At 45.2% G+C, this 23,963-nt stretch overlaps 1 protein-coding gene across 1 annotated transcript; it reads right to left on the reverse strand.

The window, feature by feature from the left end:
* Nucleotides 1-10,262: 10,262 nt before the first annotated feature.
* LOC308633824 (acyl-CoA desaturase 1-like) lies at nt 10,263-22,662 on the reverse strand. The gene is made up of 6 exons (XM_081266952.1): nt 22,242-22,662; nt 21,444-21,726; nt 18,494-18,624; nt 16,905-17,110; nt 15,287-15,519; nt 10,263-13,007 (listed from the first exon to the last, which is right to left on the reverse strand). The coding sequence occupies exons 1-6, from the start codon at nt 22,263-22,265 to the stop codon at nt 12,808-12,810; spliced, it is 1,077 nt and encodes a 358-aa protein (XP_081123078.1). The 5' UTR covers nt 22,266-22,662; the 3' UTR covers nt 10,263-12,807.
* Between the last annotated feature and the right edge of the window lie 1,301 nt (nt 22,663-23,963).

Raw genomic sequence — 23,963 nt, forward strand, 5'->3', positions numbered from 1 at the left:
CTAGTTTATAATTTCTTCTTAGGTTATCAACTTTCTCTCTATCTTCATATAGACTCATTTAGATTTCATCTCTATTTCTCTTCCCAACACCAGATCCTGATTCCCAGGAGCCTATCGGGTAGTATTTGTATGTACATGTACTTTTTGCAACTCAAACTACATCAAAAATTGAACTCCTAACCCCTTCCAAATCTTTTTTCTTCTTGTTTTCCTTCCTTCTTTCAACTAAGGGCCTTGAACATTCTAAGCAAGGCTCTACCAGAGCTACAACACTGACCTCTACTTCTTTTAAAAAATTACCTATTTCAATTGTTGACAGTACTTCCTTTGAATCACTCAGACTAAAAAAAACCTCAGGCATTTCAATTCCTTTCCATCATCTCATAGTTTCGATCGACTGAGTGTTATTATTGAGTCTGTTCCAAACGTCTCGGACTTCCTTTCCATTTCCACCATCACAACCCAGATTTGGAGGTCCCCTGCTCCTCACCTGAGTTGTACCAAAGCCTTAATCTAATCTACCAGCCCTTGTCTGGACTCCTCTGCTCTGCTGTTGCACAGATTTTCCTGTCCTGCTTGAACATATCTAATGACTCCTTATCAGACAAGAAGCAATTTGCACCCTCTGTGCAGGCACCTTTCCCTCCCATTCCGCACCCCCTTCATGTCGGGTGACATCAGCCTGGAACGTTCTCTAACGTGCTTCACTTTTGTTTTACCTTGGGCTCTTCCTCATAAGTTTTTCTGACTCCTACGTGACAGGTATTTTGCACTACTACAGACAAGAATCACAATGCTCCCTGCCCACCGACTCTCCCAGTTTAGCCAGGTCTCCCCAGCCTCAATAGCACCTGGGGAACAGGTGCCTACACAGGCAATAGACCCCAGGGGAGGGGCTGGCTGCCCAGGAGGCTAAAGCTCTTTGCATTCATTTCTTTTGGGCACGAAAGGAGAGCATGTGCTGGGGAGGAGCGGCCTCTCCCATTCCGCGAGCTCACAAGTGCACAAACGAACTTCCCGCTCTGGAAGGCAGTCTTCACTTCCGCGTTCCAGCGTGTGGCCGGCGAAGTCCCACAGAAGCCTTATCCCGGGCGGTAAAAGTAGAAAGACGACAGCGAACGGCCTGAAGCGGTCGCGCCTTCTGATTGGCTCGGATGGCCGTCTGACAAGCCGGGCGGCCGCTGATGGGCTGAGCGGGCTCAGGAGCTACGTGCGGCGTGAACGCTAATAACCCTGAAGGCCGGGTCTCTGACTGGCAGTAACCCGGGTGAGAGGTGAGGAGGGCATCGGCGGAGCCCCGCCCCGCCCCGCCCCGCCAAGCTCTGGCTCCGGGCGTGAGGCTGCGGTTTGGGCTGCGGGAGCTGCCCCTGAGAGTTCAGCGCTCAGCGTTGCAGGCTGAGCCTGGCTGGCGGTCTGCGCACAGAGCAGCCGCCTTCCGACCTCAGCGGGGCTGTTAAGGAGTTTAGTGAGGAGGGGGGCTTTGGAGTCACAAGGACAGCAGTTCTGTGGAATCACACGGATGGCCGCGGTGGCTCAGCGAGGTGGCAGCCTGTCCTCCCCGCCCCTGCGCACTCTGCCCTATTGGTGGAAAAGGCACGACCGGAGGCTTCGGCCTGACGCTGGTCTTGCTACTGCGGTCGCGGCTTCTCCCACCCTCACATCCGGGGCCTGGGAGACCTGTGGGGACTGCCTTTCCTGAGGAAGGGAGGAGGAAGGGACGGACGAATGTGTACGTGAAGGATAAAGGGTGAAGCGCATACGTTGGTGGTGGGAATGTAAATGGTGCAGCTACTGTGGAAAACACTGGTGAGCCCACAAAGAGTTACATATTCAATTACATGTGACTCACACTCCAAAGCTAGGTACCCAAATGAATGCAAAGGAGTTCTCAAATATTTGTTCATAAATGTTCATAAACAGCGCTAGTCACAGTACCCCAAAGTTCATAACAATAGATAAAGCAATATACAGCTGTAATACGCATTAAATAGAATATTAATAATCCATTAAATGGACTATTAATAAAAAGGAATGGAGTACCAATTTATGCTACAGGGCGGATGAACATGCAAATAATTATCCTGGGAGAGAAACTAGACACAGAAGCTCACATAATTCATTTCTGTGAAAATCCAGAATAAGTAAATCCATAGAGAGAAAGCACATTGGTTGTTGCCAAGGATGGAAGGTGAAGTGAGGGTGGGGGAAAATGAGGAGTTCCTGTTGAAAGGGTTTGGGATTTTCTTTGGGATGATAAAAAAAAAAAAAAAATGTTTAGGGACCAGAAGTGGTGGTTATGCAATATTGTAAATGTATTAAATGCCACATGATTTTTTTTAAAATATATTTTTTAGTTGTAAATGGATCTTTCATTTTATTTATTTATTTGTATGTGGTGAGGAGGGAACCCAGGGCCTCACACATGCCAGGCAAGTACTCTACCACTGAACCACAACTCCAGCCCCCCACATGATTTTTAAAAATGGTTACTTTATGTAGTGTAAAGTCTACTTCAAATTACCTAGATAAAATGTATATCGATATAATGTATATAGATATAATGTATATCTAAAGATATCGCTCTACATATCTGAAATGTACTAAAAGGGGTGTTTTTCTACTGACCAAAATTCTCTCAAGAAAGGAGTGAAAGTTTATCTGTAACTTTGGACCGTTGGTTCCCTTTCATGTTCAATTTTTATTTTTTTTCATCTAGTTGTTTACAAGGTTTTTCAAAGCCTGGCCTGGCCTTGGCTACTCACCGCTTGCTGAGAGCCATTGCCAAGTAGGAATGACACATCAAAATTTCCTTGCCAGCGTACCCCATGTTGCTTAGAGGAAGGACTCGTGGAGATGGACTTGCCTTGGACATTAGCAGTGACATTGCATGTATGTTTGAGAAAGGTGACCCTGCTCAAGGACCAGGGTGGATCCGAGTTTAGGGAGGATCCTACTGGATTAGGGCGGATCAGGTTTTAGGGAGTATCCTGCTCCTTGGGTTTAGGGCGGTTCCAGGTTTAAGGTGTACCCTGCTGGGAATAGGGCTTATCCTGCTGCCTCAGGCATGCCCGATCCTTGAGTTCCCCTTGAGTTCTCATGGGATTCAGAAAGTATTTGGGATTCAAAGCCTGGTGGAGTATGTGAATTTTGCTGCAGAACGTGGATTTCCCCAGAACGTGTTTGTAGAGGGCCGGTGTGAGTTTGGGAATAAAGAATTGCTGTTTGAATCTACAAAGCTGTGAGTGGCTCGTGATTCTGTGCCCAGCCAGACTGCAGCAACCGCTCCCACTGGACTTGGGCCTAGACATAAAGGACCCTTTTGGTCCCTCTGAGAAGATCCTTGCCTGGGCCCTGGCCCACCGTAAGTCAGCACAGCACACACTGTTCTTTTGTGAGCTCAGAACAGGGTATATCAGGCTGGGCAAAACAGTCATTGAGGGGCAGACTGGGTTGCCAAAATAAGAGGGTTCTGCCACTGGCAATCCCAGAGTAGAATCTCAGCTTCTTGGAGCCTGTGGCATTTGCCTCAAAGTCAGTGTTCATGAATCAGCCCTTTGCCTGTAGCTGTAGCTCACAGAGTAGGACTCCACTCCCACTAACATTCCCCCCAGTATGTAGTAGAGACACAACTTAAAAGAAGACATGAGATCTTTCCATTATTGGATTGAGTACTGACTGTTTTAAATGAAGGGAGACATTTCCAATAAAGTAAGATGCCTTTGGAGGAGTACAGAACTTTACAAGGGGGTGGAGTATGAATGAAAAGAAGAGAGGAAACGTCAGGTCTGATTCTGTGGTAGAGAGCAGAGGGCTTAAAAACTCAAATGTGGCTCAGTGTTAAGGTGGGTCAGAAGGTGAAGAGAGCTGGGTTCTTGCAGAACACAGGAAGCTTATGTAGTTTGTACTTGAGTTCAGCTCCCTGACATTGGCAGTCAGGGAGGAGGGCTACCACCAGGCTTTGCCTCTGAGTATAATTGGCCGGCACTTGCTTTTATAGCAGGGCTGTCTTTTTGGTCCTCAGGAGAGCCAAGAGGTGAGACCTCAGTTCTGGAGCCAGACCACAGTGCCACTGTCCACTCTCTCACAGGTTCTCTCCAGATCTGATCCAGCTACCTCTTTAGTTGAATTCATGCAACAACAGCACCTGCTTCTGATAGAGTGAGGTGATGTGCTCTTTAGCCTGCAGTGCAGTGCCTGTCTGTAGAAATGTGGATATTGCCATTATCAGTAGTGCCTGTCCTCTAGTCTGGTGGACAGAGATCTTGGATTTTGACTCTGAGGAAAGCTGGATTTGTTTTGTGCAGTGGCCAAAACATTTTTCACTAATATAGCAAATAGTACCTGGATTCTTCCAGCTAGTGTAATTTGGGAGAGCAAAATTATCATCTTAGACTCCAGTTTATAGAATTTACCTTTTGTCTCCTTGACATTTGAGACTGAGAACCATACAACTGTATAATTAAGGGAAGACAGAGTACTTCCTTTAATGAAGTACTTCAGTCAGTAATTTTTTAGTATATTTGGGTTTTATTGATTCAGTTGTTATATTTATGTATGATTATGCCACAGTGAAACCCACTATTATGTTCAGTTATTATGTACCATTACAAAACTTCTTTATTTTCAAATTGGATTATCTTTTTTTGTATGGTTTTTGAGTTATAAGCATTCACTTTATGTTTTGAGTTTGAGTCCCCTGTCAAATATATGATTTGCAAATGTTTCCTCCCATTTTGTGGGTTACTTTTTCAATTTCCTTTTAAAAAATATTTTAGTTGTAAATGGACACAATACTTCTATTTTATGTGGTGCTGAGGATTGAACCCAGTGCCTCACATGTGCTAGGCAAGTGCTCTACCGCTGAGCTATAGCTCCAGCCCCAAACCTTTTAGATTTCTTGATAACATTTTTTTCAAAGGACAGTTCTCAGTTTTGATAAACTTCAAATTATCTTTTTTTTCTTTCATATGTAAGAAACCACTGTCTAATCCAAGGTGTTGGAGATTTACATCTATGTTTCTCCTCAGAGTTTTATAGCATTAGGTGATTCATTTGGAGTTAATATTGAGTTAGTGGGCCAGCATTCCTTTGCATGTGGATATCCAGTTGTCCCAGCAACATTTGTTGAAAAATGTTATTTTTTCCTTGTTGAATTGTCTAGACACTCTCATCAAAAATCAAATTTATCCTAGATGTTGGGGTATACATCTACACTATTAATTCCATCTCATTAATTTATGTGTGTTCTTATGCCAGTAGTGTCTCACTTTATCTTGATTATTGACCCTCAGAAGTACTTTTGAAATCAGTAAGTATTAGTCCTCCAACTTTGAGTTTGTCTTGCCAGTTTGTTTTGGCTATTCTGGGTCTTATAAATAAATTTCCCTATAAACTTTAGGATCAGCTTGTCAAATTCTCTTCAAAAAGGAATTAGAGCAGGGCAAAATGTTGCATGCCTGTAATCCTAGCAGCTCTGGAGGCTGAGGAAGGAGGATCACAGTTGGAGGTCAGCCTCAGCAATGGTGAGGCACTAAGCAACTCGGTGAGACCCTGTCTCTAAATAAAGTACAGAATAAGGCTGGGTATGTGGCTCAGTGGTTGAGTGCCCCTGAATTCAATCCCCAGTACCAAAAAAAAAAAAAAAAAAAAAAACTCAGAGCTAGGCACAGTGGTATATTCTTACAATCCTAGTGACTCAATAGGCTGAGAAAGAAGAATCACAAGTTGGAGGTCAGCCTCAGCAACTCAGCAAGACCTTAAGCAACTTAATGAGACACTGTCTCAAGATAAAAAAATAAAAAGGACTGAGAATGTGGCTCAGTAGTTAAGGGCCCTTGTTTTCAATTCTCAGTACTTTGGTTGAAAAAAGTTGAAATTTGATAAAAATTGCCTTGAAATTGCCGCAGTCTTGGCTGGGCACAGAATCACGAGCCACCACACAGCTTTGTAGATTCAAACAGCAATTCTTTATTCCCGAACTCACACCGGCCTCCACACACGCTCTGGGGCAATCCCAGTTCTCCTGCCGCCTAATTCACCTACTCCACGAGGCTTCTTTCCCAAAATCTCTCTGAATCTCACGAGAACTCAAAAGGAGCTCAGGTAGCAGGAACACCCTATTTCCAGCAGCAATAATCCTCAACATCGAACTTCCCTAAAACCCAAGGCCTTAAACTGGGAACGCCCTTAACCCAAGGAGCGGGATACTTCCTCAAACTGCAGGATACACCCTAATCCTGGATCCACCCTGGTCATTGAGCAGGGTCACCTACTCAAACACACATGCAAGGTCATAGCAAATTTAACATGGGGTACGCTGGCAAGGAAATTGATGCGTCATTCCTACTTGGTAATGGCCCTCAGCATGAAATGATACATAAATTTCAAGATATTGCCATGGTAACAATATTAGTCTTCTAATCCATGAACTATACTTCCTTTGAATATCTTTCAAGTACTTTCTCCTTTAAAATCTTTCAACAGCATTTTGTAGTTTGACGTGTATCATCATACTGGACATATCTTTATTTTTGATGCTACTATAAATGGAAGTATTTTTCAATTTTATTTTTAGTCTATTCATTGCTAGTTTAGACAGAATACAATTGATTTTTGTATATTGCTATTATATATATATATATATATTTTTTTTTAAATATTTTTTTAGATGTAGGGACCTTTATTTTTATTCATTTATTTATATGTGGTGCTGAGAATCGAACCCAGTGTCTCACACATACTAGGCAAGTGCTCTACCACTGAGCCACAGCCTCAGCCCCTATTGCTATTATATCTTGAAACCTTGCCGAAATTGTTTATTTTGTAGAAATTTTCATATTCTAGTTATATCATCAGGAAACAAAGGTAGTTTACATCTTTCTGTTTAAATTAGGTGCTGCTTCTTTCATTGCTCTGTCAGATATTTTGGGGAATATAATGGTTCTTTTAGGAAGGAGGGAGAAAATGGTGGCCACTGGTATAAAAATTTTCATTATTTTAGTTTCTCCATTATTTTAAATCTTTTTTTTTTTTGCCAATAATTAAATCTTGATGCCTAGACTGGTCCTTAATCTCTTTATCCCTTCTCATAAAACATGGAGAAGCAGAGTTCACTGCTTTGCCCCCAGGGAGCCCTTGCTCTCCATCTCACCCTCTGAAGAAAGCTGTCACTCATTCCTTTGTTTTCCAGTTCTAAAATCTCTCTGTTTTCCTCTTTCTTTGGATAACTTTTGCAGACAAGGAAGAAAACAGTCCAAGGAACAAATAGATATAGAAAATATGGAGGAGGCACAGAGGTGTGTTTAATCAGAGGGAGGACAGCCAGGTGTGGAAGAGGAGGAACTGAGAAGGCAGCAGGAGCACAGCGAGGACATGTTGTTTCCCTGGGATGCCAGTCCATGCAACAGCACAGACGTGGCAGGGCAGGTGCAGTTATGGGACAACCGAAAAATTATTCTGACTTCAGCATTTTAAACAAGGGAAAGGGAGTGGGACTCAAGGTAGAAAGCCAGATACTCACTGATGAAGAAAATGTCACCCTCAGTTCAAGCAAAGCCTTGATGTATGCTACCTTTGATTTTTGAACATCCAGAATTAGAGTCCTGCCTTATAATGACTCTAAGAGTCATGCTTCTTGTTCAAGACAAGGGCATCCTTAGATTAGAAAGTGAGGTGAACTGACAGAACTAGTTCTTACAGGTCACAGAAGCTGAGTTGTTGGTCAAGGAGGTTGCTGCTGGAATATGGAGCTTGTACAGATGGTACAAGTTCTGCCCTCTTTTTGCCACAAGAGGATTACCAAAGCCGTAGAAGCTGAGAGGAAATGAAACCAAACACCTTTTCCATCATGTGATGGTGAAGCCCTCTCTACTCCAGGAATCCACACAGCTTCCCTGGATTATTTCTTTCTTCCTGCTGTTGTGAGTCAGTGGTCAGGAAGCTGTTTATTGCCTGAAGGCCAGGACTTTCCAGGAGCTTGGCTGCCCAGCCTGGTTACCACATAACCCGTTTCTGCGGCTGCTGTCGGCCTCTTCCAGCATCTTTGTCTTGGGTCCATGTGACCACGTGACACATGTGGTCCTGGCATGCCTCCAGGCCAATGTACAACCGCAGGTATGTGTTTGATTTAATAGGAGCAGACACCTCCTTTCCTGCTGCCCAGAGTTTAACCTAAAGTTACCCTTTGGAAGGTCAGGGCAGGTTACTGGGGTATGACTCAACCATTGTAACTATTTTTATATTCATTTTTAACTCTTAAAGGTTCAGGACACACACGGGATGGTGGGCCATAGAGACAGGTCCCAGGAGATTATATCACAGCCAAAACACTCTAAGACACAGTGCAATCAGAATCACTTCATTTTTATTATTAACAAACATAATCTCAGATCAGTACAACTAGCTTCAGACTTGATATTCCAAAATTATTCTTAGGTAACCAATAACTACTATCTCACATTAAAATGGGAAGAGAAAAAAAAAACACACTCAGGCAAGGACAAGGTACCCTGCATAAGAGACACATCCATCTCCAATGGCTGCATTTAATCTCTTGAGAACCATGTAGGCTAATAATGACATCCAGACATATGTGCATGTCAAGTTTGTGGTGGATACTGCTATTAGAAAAGTCTGTGGGGCTTGGGAATTCCTCTGAAGATCCCAAAATGCTTAATAATAGGCTTTAGTCATACTTCAAAACTGTCCTTTGAGGTAGGTCAGTATTATTATCATACCACATTTTAACAGAAGATAAAGCAAGGCACATTATAACTGAGTGATTTGTCCAGTGCAACAATTTCAGCGTTCCTCCTCAAAGTTCATGTGTTGGAATGTTAATCCCCAAAGCAACAAATTGAGAGGTGGGACTTTAAAGAGAGGTGCTGAGGGCCATTGCCAAGTAGGAATGACACATCGAAATTTCCTTGCCAGTGTACCCCATGTTAAATGGACTTGCCTTGGAATTTCGCTGTTGACATTGCATGTAAGGTGACCCTGCTCAAGGACGAGGGTGGATCCAGATTTAGGGTGTATCCTGCAGTTTGAGGAAGTATCCCGCTCCTTGGGTTTAAGGCGTTCCTGGTTTTAGACAATATGGGTTTTAGGGAAGTTCCAGGTTGAAGATTATTGCTGCTGGGAATAGGGCGTTCCTGCTGCCTGAGTTCCAGTTGAGTTCTCGTGAGATTCAGAAAGTATTTGGAAAAAAGCCTCGTGGAGTAGGTGAATTGGGCGGCGGCAGAACTGGGATTTCCCCAGAACGTGTGTAGAGGCCGGTGTGAGTTCGGGAATAAAGAATTGCTGTTTGAGGGGCTGGGGATGTGGCTCAAGCGGTAGCGCGCTCGCCTGGCATGCGTGCGGCCCGGGTTCGATCCTCAGCACCACATACCAACAAAGATGTTGTGTCCGCCGAGAACTAAAAAAAAATAAATATTAAAAATTCTCTCTCTCTCTCTTTCCTCTCTCACTCTCTCTTTAAAAAAAAAAAAAAAAAAAAAAAGAATTGCTGTTTGAATCTACAAAGCTGTGAGTGGCTCGTGATCTTGTGCCCAGCCAAGACTGCGGCAGAGAGGTGATTAGCTCAAGAGGGTTCTGAATGGATTAATGACATTGTCTGGGGAGTGGGTTTGTTATAAAAGCAAGGGTCACACAGCAAGTTGGTGGCACCGGGTTAAAAGGCCCAGACTTTGCCCAATAGTGTAACAGGGTCACCTTGCTTTGTTTACCTTTTAGACTTACTCCTTTGAGCTACATACAGTACACTGAAGATATTAGCAAACCAAGCATACTTTCCACTATAAATGCTACTACCACCATTGCATGTTTCAAATGTCAAATACATTCAAATTGCTTCTACTCTCCTTCAAATTTGGGCACTTAATAAAAACATTCCTAAGAAAGGCTTTTAAAATGAAACTTAGAGGGGAATCCTTCAAGTCTCTTCACTGATAACACTCCAGCCATTGATTTAGGGCACTGCTGCAGGCTCTCAGGGGTAAAGGACTGCTCAGAGGGAACCAGGAGGAGCATAACCACAGGATTAGAAAAGAAGTAAGACACCCGCCCACAAGGCAAGGATTGAGTAATTAACTCTTGATGAGAGTTTCTCATTAATGTGTCACTTGAATTGAGCTTTAGAATCTTGAAGAGTGTTCTTACTGAACCAGCATGCCCCTACAGAGTTACTGGGGACCTCACCCTGAGGTCACCATACCCATGTGTGTAGGGACATGGCATAGATCAGAACCATGGAACAGGATGAGAAGAAAAGAGAAAGGTTGAGTTTATTGTTTATATATTATCAAGCAGACATTTGATGACCTATAGAATTAAAACCATTCAACAGACATTTCCGGTGATAGGCACAGAGAGGCAGCTCTTCATGAGGTGATTTTCTACTAAAATGAACAGCTTAAGGACAGGTTGCCTTACTGCAGACTGGAAGGCCCTGCTTCCTCCCATGGCTAGATCTCAGTGGACAGAGCATTTGGGATTGCACATTGCTGATCCTGGTAGAGCAGAGTCAGGCTTCTGCTTTAAGGACTGAGGTTCAGGGCAGGACAGGTCCATGGTCTTCAAATAGTGGTGTTCTGTGTTTTTCTAGACTTCTTCTATCTTACTTTCTGCCCTAGGTTGTGTGGTAGGGGATGTTGATTAGTTTGCTGAACAGACACAAATATTTTCAGCAAAGTTCATGGCATCTCATATCCCACATTTCAGCCAAAGGTTTACAGCAGACTCTGGCTCCAGGCTGGGGCCCCCTTTCAAAATGAGGCACTTGGGACTTGCCCTTATTTCTTGTGCTTCCCAGTGAAGACTATGCATCCTCCTCCTTCTACAAGGATTGAGTGTCCCCTGGGAGCAAGCAGTCTTACTGAATATGCAGGAGGCACTGAGCATGCTCTCTGTTCCAACCCAGAGAGAGGAGACTAACTTCTAACCCTGCTTTGCTCTGAGATTGGCTCACTGGTATGGTGGGCATTTGGCTTCACAGGAGACTGAAGCTGTCTGAGCCAGGAATATTTCTAGAGCATTCGCTAAACTTTCTGAAGTTATCAGTGTGGCACAGGCACAGAGGATCTGGAGATCAGCAAAGAGACAGTCAGCTCTTCTTGCTAAAGAGAAACAATAGTTCTGTGCTCATGAGATTTGTGTCCACAGGACAGGGAGCTGCCTAGATTGCAAGTTCTCACTTCCCTAAACGGACATAGGAGGCTGACTCTTCAGACAAAGAAGAAAACACTGGAGAACAGAGTGAACCAGCAGAGGAAAGATGACAGATGGAGTAGAGCCAGAAAACTAGAAACAGTTAAGAAATTCCTGTCCCACCCAGGCAGTCCTATATGCAATCTGATGGTCACAAAGCAAGGATGCATGAAAAAGTACAACACTGGGGGAGGAAGCCTATGTTTTATTCCACCGACATGAAGGCTTCTCTTTATAGAGGTGTTTTGAACTGCAGGCCTCTGCTTTGTACTGGTGGACCCACTATCTAACTCAGTTCACTAGAACACCCAACAAATTACTCAGTGACTTTTGAACCCTTGGGCAATGTGCTGTCAGAGCTCTTCCTTCGGAAAGTGATCTCTCAGGAGCTGCCTACAGACCCTGCCCCTCCAACTGTCCATCTCCTGCCCAGCAGTGGGAGGAATGGGTAAACCAATGGGCTCCTCTTCTCCTTCAAACTTTTTTAGCATTTCTTTTTCAGAGGGAAATACTCCCAGTGAATATTTTCCTTCTGCAATACAAATTATGTCTATACACATTTAACTCTGACCCAAATTCACCTGCTAAAAATCTTTCCATTGTTGGATGTTTGGAAATGCCACAGCCATCCTATCACTACAAGGGCAGTGACCAAAATCCTGAAGATAGCACAGCAGAAAGATGAAAGAAGTTGGACAAGCAGCTCACGGAATCCTCACAACTCAATGAGCCCTTGCTGTATCCATCACTTCTGGACACAGTCGACAACTTGTTCATCTATAAAATAACAAATCTCCTTAATACAGGGGGAATTTTTTTTGCCCCAGAAAAGATCACTTTTCCTAAGAACTATATGCTTCCCATTTATCCTCAGTCTAAACTATATTGAGACATTAAGATGTGCTGCTGTAATCTAACATTGCCAATCTGCATGGCCATCCCCTAATCAGTCAGGAGAAAAAGGATGTATACTGGGTGGAGAGGCTCCAGGTCTCTGCTAGGTAGGCAGCTGGGTCTGACTACAAAAAGAACTTTCCCACCTCAACCACACCCTTACTTAGAAATAATATCCAGCATGCTCACTCTCCCCTGATGAATGACCTACTTTGCAAGCTCTATGATAAATAGTTATTTTCATCTTCCATCTAGCAAAGTGTATGATGACAGTTAATGAGCACTTTTGAGAAGATTTTGTTGCATAGCTAAGTGGAGCCACCTGCCTTAAAGTTCAGGAGAGATCAAACATGAGGGTATCTGAAGTAAATCCTTTCTTTGCTTTTAAGCTCTTGGAAGATTGCTAGGCTTTTACATTGGACACCGACCTGCGGCTGACCAGATGCTTGCCTGGGAGGCAATAGGGAGAAGACAAAGGAAGATGATAGGAACCAAGCAAAGAAAAGGACAATGGAAATAAAGACAGAGAAGAAATGAATATTATTTTAGCATCAAAGAGGGGAGTTGTTGCCCTTCAGTACTTGTCATTTACTGAACCGGAATGTGTTAAGGTCATCATCTTTAGCATCCAGGTAGCATTACTCAGTAGTTAATTAACAGAACATTAAACCTCTACTGGATTTTGGAACAGGACCCTGGACAACCTCAAACTCAGCCGCTCTTATAGCTTCCATCTCCAGTTCTTTTAATCCTGGCCAAGACAGCGGCCTTGGATACTTTCTTCCGGTCATAAGCCAGGCCGAGGACAGCCATGCAGTCGATGAAGAACGTGGTAAGGTTGATGTGCCAGCGGTACTCACTGGCAGAGTAGTCATAGGGGAAGGTGTGGTGGTAGTTGTGGAAACCCTCGCCTGGAACAAACCAAGGAAAGAAGTTATGAATCTCGGTGGAATTCAGTTTTCCTCATCTTGGCAACCTCTTACCCAGCAGGGCACTAAAAACCTCAGAGAAAGCTGCTGTTGCTGAGTGAATAAATGAACCCTGTGTCTTCTACTTAAAACAAATAGATGCCCTCAGAGTCATCATAAGCAATGAACCAAGAGGATCTGATCACCTATGTCTATCTGGGAGCCTTTGTGATAAGGAGTTTCTATTGGAGGATAAGAAACTAATACTGTTGAGAAAGGATTTTATACTAGAAAATACCATAGTTCCACTAAATACTGGCCTACAACCCCACAGGCACTTTGCCTCTGTACAAGTGTTGAGGTGAGGAGGGGAGAGTCCAGAGGAAGAAATTGTAGCAGTGCTGCTAACAAGGTGAGTAAGCACCTTTCCCCACTGCACTGGTACCCATTCAAGGATGGGAAATTCCAATAGAATGGGTGGCAACAGCCATTTCCCACCTCAACCACACCCTTACTTGAAATCATATTTTGGATGTTTAGAAATGCCACAGCCATCCTATCACTACAAAGAGAAAAGGAGGCTCAACCAGAGGCCAGAATTTCCACAACCATGGCTGGTTCACAGTAGGCTGATCTGGATCCTAATCCTGAGTTTTGACCCTGGGGTGAAAAAACAGAACCACTCTGAAAATACTTAGAGATTTCCTGTAAGCTGAGATTCTGGGAAATCCTTGCTAGAAAAAAAAGAAAGAAAAGAAAAGAAAATTAAATCAATCAATCAATCAATCCTGGATTCAGGACCATTTCGCTATTGGGTAAAAAAACAATTCTGGAGGGACTCTTTTTTGTCTAAGTCAATTCCAATACTAATAACACTGACCCTTATCAGAGTTGGAAAAAAGAGAGGTCCTTTATTTATTAGTTAGTATAAAAAATAAATAGAATAGCAATGATATGAACAACTAGCAAGTGAAGGAAATTCTACCAAGTCAATTACTCCATCCAGGGCATCTCAAATTATGCACTATCTCTGTACACACGTTGACCACACAGTGAACTGGGAAGCAGGAGTGCAGAGTGGGGCACAGGGAACACCAAGACTCGGGGTGCTGATAGAGGATTGCTAACTTCCACATATGGGTTCAGAGCAAGACCTCAACAAGCCCAAAGGTATCAGATTTAAAAGGGGATAGACATACAGATAGAGAAGGGAGAGGAGAGTCAATGGGACACAACAGGGACAGTTGTGATAGTTGAGATAGCCGAAGACTCTAGGGGAAAGTCACCTTTATCAGAGAAAAGATGAACATGTGACCATGGGGGAAGCAATTCCAGAAGCAAAGAGATTAGAATGGCAGGAAACAGAACTGGAAGAGAGCAAAGGGTAAGGTTAAGAGGCCAAAAGAGCAGGTTTGGAGTTCCATTTACAATTATGGGACACATCTCAATCTAGGTTCTTACATTTCTATGATTTGTACATCATAGGTCATTTATTTCAAATATGGTATCTGCACCAGGAAAACTAACTTGAGGCCTTGGTCAAAGTCTATATGCACTTGGAATGAAGGACAGGAAAAGGTAGAGTCTGATGGTGGAACTGTCAAACTCTCTGCTTTCCTGGAGGATTCCCCCAGCACTATGGGAAAAGGGAGTTCCTAGCACACTGTAAGAACAGAAGACAGAAAAATAAAGGACATAAGGCGCAAGGGTGGCATGTGGGAGCACGGGCCACCAAGAGATGCACTGATTCCCCTCATGTTGGCATCAACAAATAACAAGGTATGGCCCACACTTGAAAGATAGGGCACATCCAAGTGCAATGGAGAGAAAAATATTCTGTGGCATAAAATTTTTGAATTGAATTATAATTGTTCTACATTTTATACAGCATCTTTAAATATAAGACACTGGGCTTCTAAGTCATGCAGATGTCTCTAATTTTCTCTATGCATTCTCTGCCTCAAGACTACAAACCTGTAAAAGATGACTAGAAGAAAAAAGTCAATGGGGCTCAATGTAGGTAGGATTTAGAGATTGTTTTACAACTTAAAATCAAAAGCAGCATTATTTTTCACCCTTTCCATTTTACATAAGAGTTGTTGCCACACTCCCAAAGGGATTTCACAGTGTCTTGCCCCTAGAACTATACTGAAAAAAAAAAAAAAAAAAAAAGAGCTACAAAGTGGTCATAAAAATAGGTCATTTGGGTTCTTCCAGTTCCTAGCCAAATATTCTGATCAGGAAACCACTAGATGTGGTCATGCTATTGTCTTATGACTTACCCACAGCTCCCAGCGAAACCAGGACATTCTCCCGGGAGTTGATATTCTTGTCATAGGGGCGGTATCCATAGAGGTGGGCAGCACTGTTCACCAGCCAGGTGGCATTAAGCACCATGGTATATCGCAGTAAAGAGGCGACGTACAAGCTGTGTGCAAAAGTTTCACCCCAACAAAACCAGGGCACCAGTGTGGGCAGGATGAAGCACATCAACAGAACAGCAGGCTTGTAGTACCTACATTGAGAGATCCCACAGTGAGTCAGTGGAGGGCTGTCATGCCTAAGTGGATTGTCCACTTTCACTGGAGAGTGTCAGAAAAGAGCACGAGGGAATAGGGTGGAAGAACTTTTCAATGCATGTTATCCCAGTCTCTAGAGGAGGCAACAATGTGTTTAATGACTTTCCTAAGAAGGCCCCACTGGTAACCAGTGGAACAAATATGGAAACATCTGTATCCTGACTTGAAGTCCATTGTTCTTTTTCAGGAGACCATAAGGCCATGTTGGTTAAACAGATGAGCATCAAATCTCAAACTCATCAGCCAGTTCTGCAGCCTGGGCCTTCAGGAGCCTTCCTTTTGTCACAGTGTCATGCTTCCATTCTAGCTACTCCCTGTTCCCCGAAATTCTTTGCTCTACTTGTCTCTCAGAAGGCTCACTGAATATCCTTGGTCACTTGCAGGTCTCTGTCCTTTCAGAGGCCCTGTTCCATACTCTTCACTCCTGTGAAAGCCAGGCAATTGGCATTTTAAGGGAATGGATTGCCTACCTCCCTTCAGCAGTCACGTCTTTCACTTGTATGTCACTGTCATTCCTTGCCTCCAACTCCTTTCCATTGCTGCCACTGCTTCCCTAGCATGGATCCTTGCTACTGTCTAACCTGTGTCCCTGCCTCTTGTCTCTCTTGCTCAATGGTAACTTTCACCTGTCCTGAGAGCAGCTTCTCTGAAGCATGCCCTTGAATGTGCCACATGGCTGTAAAGGAGATGATTAGAGGCTCCCTGTTGCCCACTGAATAAAATCCTAAATCCACACTAGAATTGTACAGGAACTGCATGAGTCTCTGTAGTCCTTTTACCTGCCCCACCCTACACTTCAAGAAGAAGGACATCCTTCATGCTTGAGGCTTCTCTGCCTCATTCTGTTCTTTCTGTTTACATTATCACTGATCACTCATACTTGTGAAGATCTCTCATAACCACTTTCCTCTGCCCGCACTGAGCAATCTCCCTCCCTTTGCACCTCTCATAGTACAGACAATATTCTACCCTGTATTGTGGTTATTTGGGTAGTTGGCTTAGCCCTTCAACCCCAAGAGGATACAAACTCCTTGAAGGAAAGAACTTAACTACTTTATTTTTTGTGTCCATAACTCTCCCAGGTCAGTGAGCATTTGCTGCATTTTAACAGGTTTCATTAAGATAGCTCAGAGAGAAAGGAACAGAGCCGTAAACTGACTGAGGACCTGTGGCATGTTAAATACTGGATTTTAAATGAGTTTGAATTTACAAACCCAGTAAATCCTCAGCTTTTATTTTCTAAGACCTAAGGTAAAAGGTGGAGTCCTTAAGATTCAGGTGCCCAGGGCCACATCCCTAGTCCCGTCTTCCCTTTACTCACCTCCTCTGGAACATCACCAGCTTCTCAGCTTTTAAGTCAGACAGGTCCAGGGTCGCCCCCTTCTCTTTGACAGCTGGGTGTTTGCGCACCAGCAGCCAACCCACGTGAGAGAAGAAGAAGCCGCGGCGAGAGTTGTGAGGGTCGGCATGTGTTTCTGAGAACTTGTGGTGGGCGCGGTGATCTCGGGCCCATTCATAAACATCATTCTGGAGGGACAGAGAAGAGGAATGCTGGCCTGAGGAGGGATGCCCTCATGGGAAAAATGCCATTCTTAAATGTATGTAAAGGGTCCATGGCTTTTGGCATGACCTCACACAGTCTGGCTCCAGAGGAGGCATAGAGGGGCCTGCCCTCTTCTGCACACTTGCCCTGAAGATCAGATGGAAAAGCGACTTATGGGGAGAATGCAGGTAAACCACCATGCTCAAATAATTTCACTAGGAGAGAACAGGGCAATTCTTGTAGCAAGGGAATGAGGCAGGTGGCTTCAGACCCTGGGGTGCTGGCTTATGAGGAAAACTGTAAGAAGTTCTATCTTGATGTGTTTGCAAGTGACAGCTTCAAGGGCAGCATGTAACTCATGACCATGACTGCATCTCCAAAGGACTTTTGGGCTTGTCTGGGGCTTTTTCCATTCCTTCAAAAAATGTTCCAATGTGTTTCTTCTTTCTCTTTGGCCCACAGAGACAACATCAGGAACCTTGAAGGTGTAAGTTTCTAGGACCAGAGATGATTATCCAAATGTGGTTCCATACCTCAGATATTGCCAAGAAAAACAGGACTAATTTGTTTTTTCTTCTCCTCTTAAGCCCAATACCACGAGTTATCCTGTGCCCATTGCTATAATGTACCAGCTGTAAGAGTCCTCTACCCCAATTCCCTTCATTCTATTTTTGATATAAATTTGGGCCACAACTATCCTCAATAGCTGACTTAGCTACCACAGAAATGTGGTCATGGTCATGAGGTACATACTGCCCTTGGGTGACAAGGTTGGTCCATCCACCCTCTAAGTGACTCAGATTCCTCATCTGTAAAAGGGAGCTAAATAATAGCACCTATCTCCTAAGATGTATCAGGACTTAATGAGTTCATCTATATGAAGTGCACAGCATAGTTCCCAGCACACAATGCTATAGAAATGTGATCTTATTACCCACGACAACAAAGTTCCTGAGTCTCTTAGACATCATTCTCAAAAAAAAAAAAAAAAAAAAAAAAGGTGGTGTCTGAAGATAGTCTCCCTAAACCAAGAGTATCCCCCACTCCCAGTGTCTGCCCAGGAAACCAGGTTCAGTGTGTGGCTATGTGATGTGGCCCCTTATGATAAAGGATCACAATAGCTGAACACACTGGTATCAAAAACAATCCTGTACCTCCAGAGCTTTGCCTATTTACCCTCTACTTCCCTTCCTAGTGAAGTATTCTGAAGCATTCCATGTTTGAGCGTACACTTTAGGTGACCCCTGGAAACTGGAAAGGTCAGTGATGGTCCTGCTGAGGCTTCTCTCAGGGCATTGACATCCTCCATTCCACCCTAGGTCATCAACAAGGTAGAGATACAAAGCTGAGCAGCATCCGCTTCTCACCTGGAACGCCATGGTGTTGGCAATGATCAGGAAGAGCCGCAGGGGCAGCCGCGCTTTGTAAGTTCGGTGGCTCCACAGGCGATGAGCTCCTGCAGTGATGCCCAGGCCACTGATTAAATAGTACACATAGGCTGCCAGGACAAGATGATAGGGGAGTCACCAACAGGAAAGTTCCATGGGAAAGCATATCAAAGTAACTCTCCTTATACCACTCATGTGCTCTTTAGGCTTTGGGTGAATATCCGCCTTACCTGAACCATAGGGCTGCCTTGGCATCCAAGGCCTGTGCCTTTTACTACTTGAAAAGTGACCACCACCTCCTAGCCTCTCCACCTATGAATGGAGACAAGTCAAGGATTCTCAGGAACTAAGGAGGCAGGATGGCAAGATAGGAATAAAACTCTCACCATTGTGCCACTGTCATTGTCAAAGGTGGGGGTATTATCCAAGGTCTTGTCCGGTTTGACATTCAGCTTACCTTCTCGAAGATAATCAAATTATTCCTACAGAGCTCAGAACCCTATATACAAGGACTTTATGAAGATAGCCACAGCAATCTGGGCACTGCTCAACTGGTCGTAGTGGACACTAGGGGTAGCAATGTACCAGCTGGTGAAAAACTTTTAAGCATTGTACCAGGCAGTGCAACACTATCAGGGTAAGTCAGTCCTGCACCCAGTCGTGTGTGCAGTGGCTCAAGCTTTATCACAGGTAGTTGTTAGTAACACCACACATTGCAGGTAAAGAAATAGATGCTTTAGAGGGTGCCTGTTTATTGAGCACTGTCTTGCCTCTGCTTCCTCTAGTTCTACAGGCTCACCAGGCACCAGATACAATCTGTAAAGGGCAAGTAGGCAGGTGTACCTATGTCTTCCTGTTTAGTAGCTCTAAGAGGCAAGGACTCAGACCTTGGGAGAAACTGTTAACAATGTTTGATTCCTAGGAGCCGCATGGAAAGGATGATCTTAAGGAGCCACAGATTTTAGCTGGGTTGAAAATGGTATATATGGTAACAAATTATCCTGTGTTCTACAGCCAGAGATAAAGAGTTTCCTAAACAGCTCCTTTCTCTCCCCTCCCTTCTCTCCTGTACCGTATCCCTTTCCTCCCACAGAGTTCGCAGGAGAGTCAAAGAAATAGTGACTGTACCAAGGAAAGTACTGGCCACATTCTCTCTGAGCTGGACTGGAGGCTCCAGCTGATATTTGGCCTCTGGCCATGTGGTAACTGAGATCTGATATGCATCACCCATACCTAGAAAAACCACAGTGAGCCAGGGCCCTGCAATCACCAGAAGGAAAGAAAGGGCTTTAGACAAAGCAGAAACACTCAGCTGAGAGGCCAGGAAGTATCATCATGGTGCATACGGCCCTGGCTCATTGGCTCCTAAAGCATATGCCATCCCATCATAAGGGAAACTGGATCAGAATCCAGGCACTCTGGTCCCTGTTCTATGCATACTTGTCAGACTCTCAAGAAGGCTCAGTCAGTTAGATTCACTCTGACTTCCCCAGAGGACTGTTAGTGTCCACATTGATGGTTAAGCAACATCTCACTACTTTGCCCTTTGGCCCTCAGCATTGCCAGAGACATCTCCTCAACCCTGCCCTAAGTGCTCTTCCAGAGTCTACAGATACAGAAGTCTCTTGAAATAGCTGACTGAGGAGAAACGATGCAATGACATACAATGACCTACTGCAATAGGACCTTTTCAATCCTATAAATGTAGTGTTGTTGCCACTTAGTATCAGGTGATCCTGAGAAAGGGAATCTTCTCAGTTTCATTTCCATATGGCACCTAGAGCATTCTCCAAGACAAAGTTTAACTACCAAGACCAGATATAGCCACCTATAAGACCTAAGAGGCCCGGTGGGGATAGGCTAACACATGGCCAATCAGCCCTTCTACACCACTACCCTTCAAGAAAGTTCCTCATGCCTCTTTGTTCTGACAACTTCTGGTTGTCTCCTGGAGAGGGTGTCCTGGCTTCCTACTTCTCGGAGAGCAGCAGTTGGGCCCGTGGGTCTCTAGATCTCCCTGCTCCCCCTTCCCTACTTGGGCTTTAGGGGCAGAGATCAATCTGTCTGCAAAGCACATGCATGGGTCCAGGGGCTATCAGCCTCCAGCCATGGATCTCCAAAAATGCTAAGCTATGGGCAGGTCAGGGGAGAACTGGTGACCTCTCTCTCATTACAGCAGCCTAAGGAATAGGGAGGAGCAGGAATAGCAGCTGGTGTTAGAAGTTGTTAGGTCCTGGGCACTTCCTAGCCTCAGGAGAGAATAGCAGGAAATGGCAGAGTGGGGAATGGAACAGGAAGCATTTCTGCCACATTATTTCATTCTAAGCACATATTGCTGACTGGCATAAGCTGTATCCAGACCTATCTGGAGTGACAGAGCAACACATCTTTGCTGTCTGGGTCATGGCCTTGTTATTTCCCCTCTATGACAAACCAGCCTGGTCTGGGGTCAGGTCAGAATCTTATTGATAATCCTTCAGGTTCTTCCTTTTTGCATGATCTCTCCTCATCAGCTTTTCTTTCCTACAACCCTGACTGTGCTTGGTGTGCAGTTCAGGAACTCTGGTCCAGCCCCAGGTTCTCAGTCACTTAGGCAGGCAAGACAGGGACAGGGAGCCAACTGACTCAAACAGAAAAGTTTTTTGGGGGGACAGCTGCTTCTGTGCCACACACATATCTATACTTCAAAGCCCCCTGCGCATGGTCTCAGTGCTTGCTCCTCAGCACCCATGTTAAGGGACCTTGTAGAACCTTCCTGCACCCCAATCTCACTAGGCTCTATTCCCAGGCCAGTCAGCCTCTCAGGCAACCAAAGACACTTGGCAGGCAAAACCTGAGGAGAGGAGCCTCTGCTCTGTGGAAGACCCCGCCTTATTAAATATCAGTGAGAAACCTGGGGTACTGGTTCAGAATAAAGGAACCTGCTTACCCCAGATCCAAGTGTAGAACTTGCAGGTGGGAACCAGTATGACCCCATACAGGGCCCCCAGGTGCAGCAGGCCCATGAGGATAATGTTTCTCCAGACATACTCAAGCTTGGGTGTGGGACCCTCGGCATCCTGATAGCTGTGATCATATATATCATCTTTCATTTCAGGGCGGATATCTTCTGCTGAGTAAAGGGACATCTTCTCCAATTTTTGTTCTCCATCATGGAGACCCTCATTTGGAGGTGCTCTGATGGTGGTGGTGGTCACATAGGAGCTGGAGATCTGAAAAGAGAAGTGGAGAGTCAAGAGAACGCAGAGGCTGGGGCAGTAAAGGACACTTGCTCTCTAATGCAGCTGGGGGTGGGGGGTGGTGTGCAGTAGAGGCACAGACCCTGCCTCAGTACCTAGGCTATGTGATGGTGGTAGGTATCTAGAGATGGAATAGGGGACGGTTTCCAGAAATTGCAGATGAATTGGGAGTTAAATCATAAGGTGAAGGAGCAGAAGGAGCGAGAAGGGTAAACAGCTCGCACCCCTAGCAACACGCAAAGGAAACCCCATGTATGCAGGGGGTCTGAGCAGGACCAGAGTTTTCCTGACTTTAAAACTCAAGAACCAAGAGTCAGGGAATAAATCCTCCAGAATGCAACACACACCCCGCCCCCAACCGAGGGCAGCAGAAAAGACGGCCCTTTCTTCACAGAAGCTCTGAATTGTCTCCTCCACTAACCAGTCGTCTACAAGCCCCATTCGCGCCCGCTACGCAGCGGGACTGAAGCCACTTCTGGGACGCTCACCTCCTGCAGCATGTGGGCGGGCATCTGGCTCTCGGGTGCTGGGATCACGCTCCCGGGGCTGAGGCTGCGGAGCGAATTTGGCGCAGCTGAGACAGAGGATGGACTTCGGCTCAGGGGTCCGCTGGTGCGGGGCGTCGGTGGCGCGGCGCTCGGAACACCTCTCTGTTGTGGCACGTGGATGGCTGTGCAGGCCCGACCCGCTGTGCGCGGATCTCTCTGGGCTCGGAATTTAAAGGGAAGAGTTAGCCTAGGGCGACCGTTTCCTCAAAACTCTTTGATCTGCTGCCAAAAGGGACAGAGTGAGCAGAGCTGCCTGGCCAAGACAGCCCCGCGTGGAAATAAGGGCGGGAGAGGGGAGGGGACAGAAAGTCGAGTAGCTCAGCCACCGGAGACACAGCGTGGGGATGCAGCCGACGCCAACACCACACCGCCCCAGCCCCAGCCTCTGGGAAATGCTAATGAGACTCCTGTAAACTCTGGTCAGTCATTGGCCAAAGGGAATTTGGTGCCACCTCGTCCAGCCGTTGCCATTGGCTGGACGCAATCTGCTGTTCCCTTTGCTGCCGGCTCCTCGCTCCCTTCCCCTCCTTTTCTCCGTCTCCACTTTTCTTCCTCTGTTCTTGGGGCTCTGTCCTACACCCCGCGATTTCGGATGCACCTGGGAGATTTCTCTCTGAAGGAAGGGGAGGAGTTGGTTCGGCACTGGGGGGTGGGTTACAAGTCTTGTACTGGTCCTCTGCTCACAACAAATGGTTGGCACTGCCGAAATTGCACTGGGAATAGTGGGGGGAGCCACGGTGGCGCCCAACACTCACAATTCCTTTCTTCCCTTTCCCCCAGACGCTTAGGAGGGGAGACGTGACTTCTACCCCGGAGTAGCCCAGAGAGGTCTGGTGCAGTCCGCCTCCTAAACTGGGAGCTCGGACTTGAAGCTCTACCCAGTCCCCAAGCTCTGGGATGCTAATCCCAGACCGCCCGGAACTCTGGCCACACGTGCAAACTCGCACGGATCTGTGTGCCTACAAGGCAATATCCCGCGCAGTCACTGGGCACATTCTGCAGGGAACGTCCACCGCCAGACAACAGTGGACAATCCAGTCCCTATGTCCACACCTCCAAAAATGCTTGCGGGACGGTTTGGATATTCTTCTGATTGTCAGGTTGGAATTTTTGAGTCTTCTACAAGGAAAAAGGCAGGAAACACAGACAGGTGTTTGCGCTCAGCAGTAAGGCAAAGAACTAGAGGGTTCAAGGAGTTCATGGAGAGGAGGGAATTCAGGACAAGTGGGGTCCTTGACTTACTAGTTGGAAAAGAATTTCAGCCCGTGCTAGTTAGAAACAGAAAGATTTATTTAAGGAACTAGAAACACATTCAAGAGAGACAGTAGGCTATCTCAAATGAGAGATGCCCTTTGGAGTAAAGCAAGGAATACACACTGAAGGGAAAATGTGGGGCATCTTCAGAGTGAAAGATATTTTTATGTTTCTCAGGTTCTTCTTTTAAAGGATATTTGTGAAGGGTGGTCATGGAAAGATCTGTGAGGATGACAGCAATCTGGTGATCACAAGAATGTTTATAATCTTTCTTGGTGTCTTTAGGCTGTTGTAATCTTCATTATCTTATCAAGCTAGCCATTGGAAAGTATATTACAGGTTTCTTAAATTATAAAATACACTTCTCCCTCTCTCCCTCCCTCTCCCTCCCCGCCCCCAGTACTGGGA

Source organism: Spermophilus citellus (assembly GCF_964194105.1).
Source record: "Spermophilus citellus genome assembly, chromosome: 15".
Lineage (NCBI taxonomy): Eukaryota > Metazoa > Chordata > Mammalia > Rodentia > Sciuridae > Spermophilus > Spermophilus citellus.

Bases quoted from the DNA above. Each gene is read 5' to 3' on its own strand.
- LOC308633824 (XM_081266952.1), bottom strand. From the start codon at position 22,265: ATGCCCGCCCACATGCTGCAGGAG. The intron at 21,727-22,241 runs GTGAGCGTCCCA...TTCTCTTTTCAG, and splicing joins CCGCCCACATGCTGCAGGAG to ATCTCCAGCTCCTATGTGAC. The intron at 17,111-18,493 runs GTGAGAAGCGGA...CTGTCCCTCCAG, and splicing joins CCAACACCATGGCGTTCCAG to AATGATGTTTATGAATGGGC.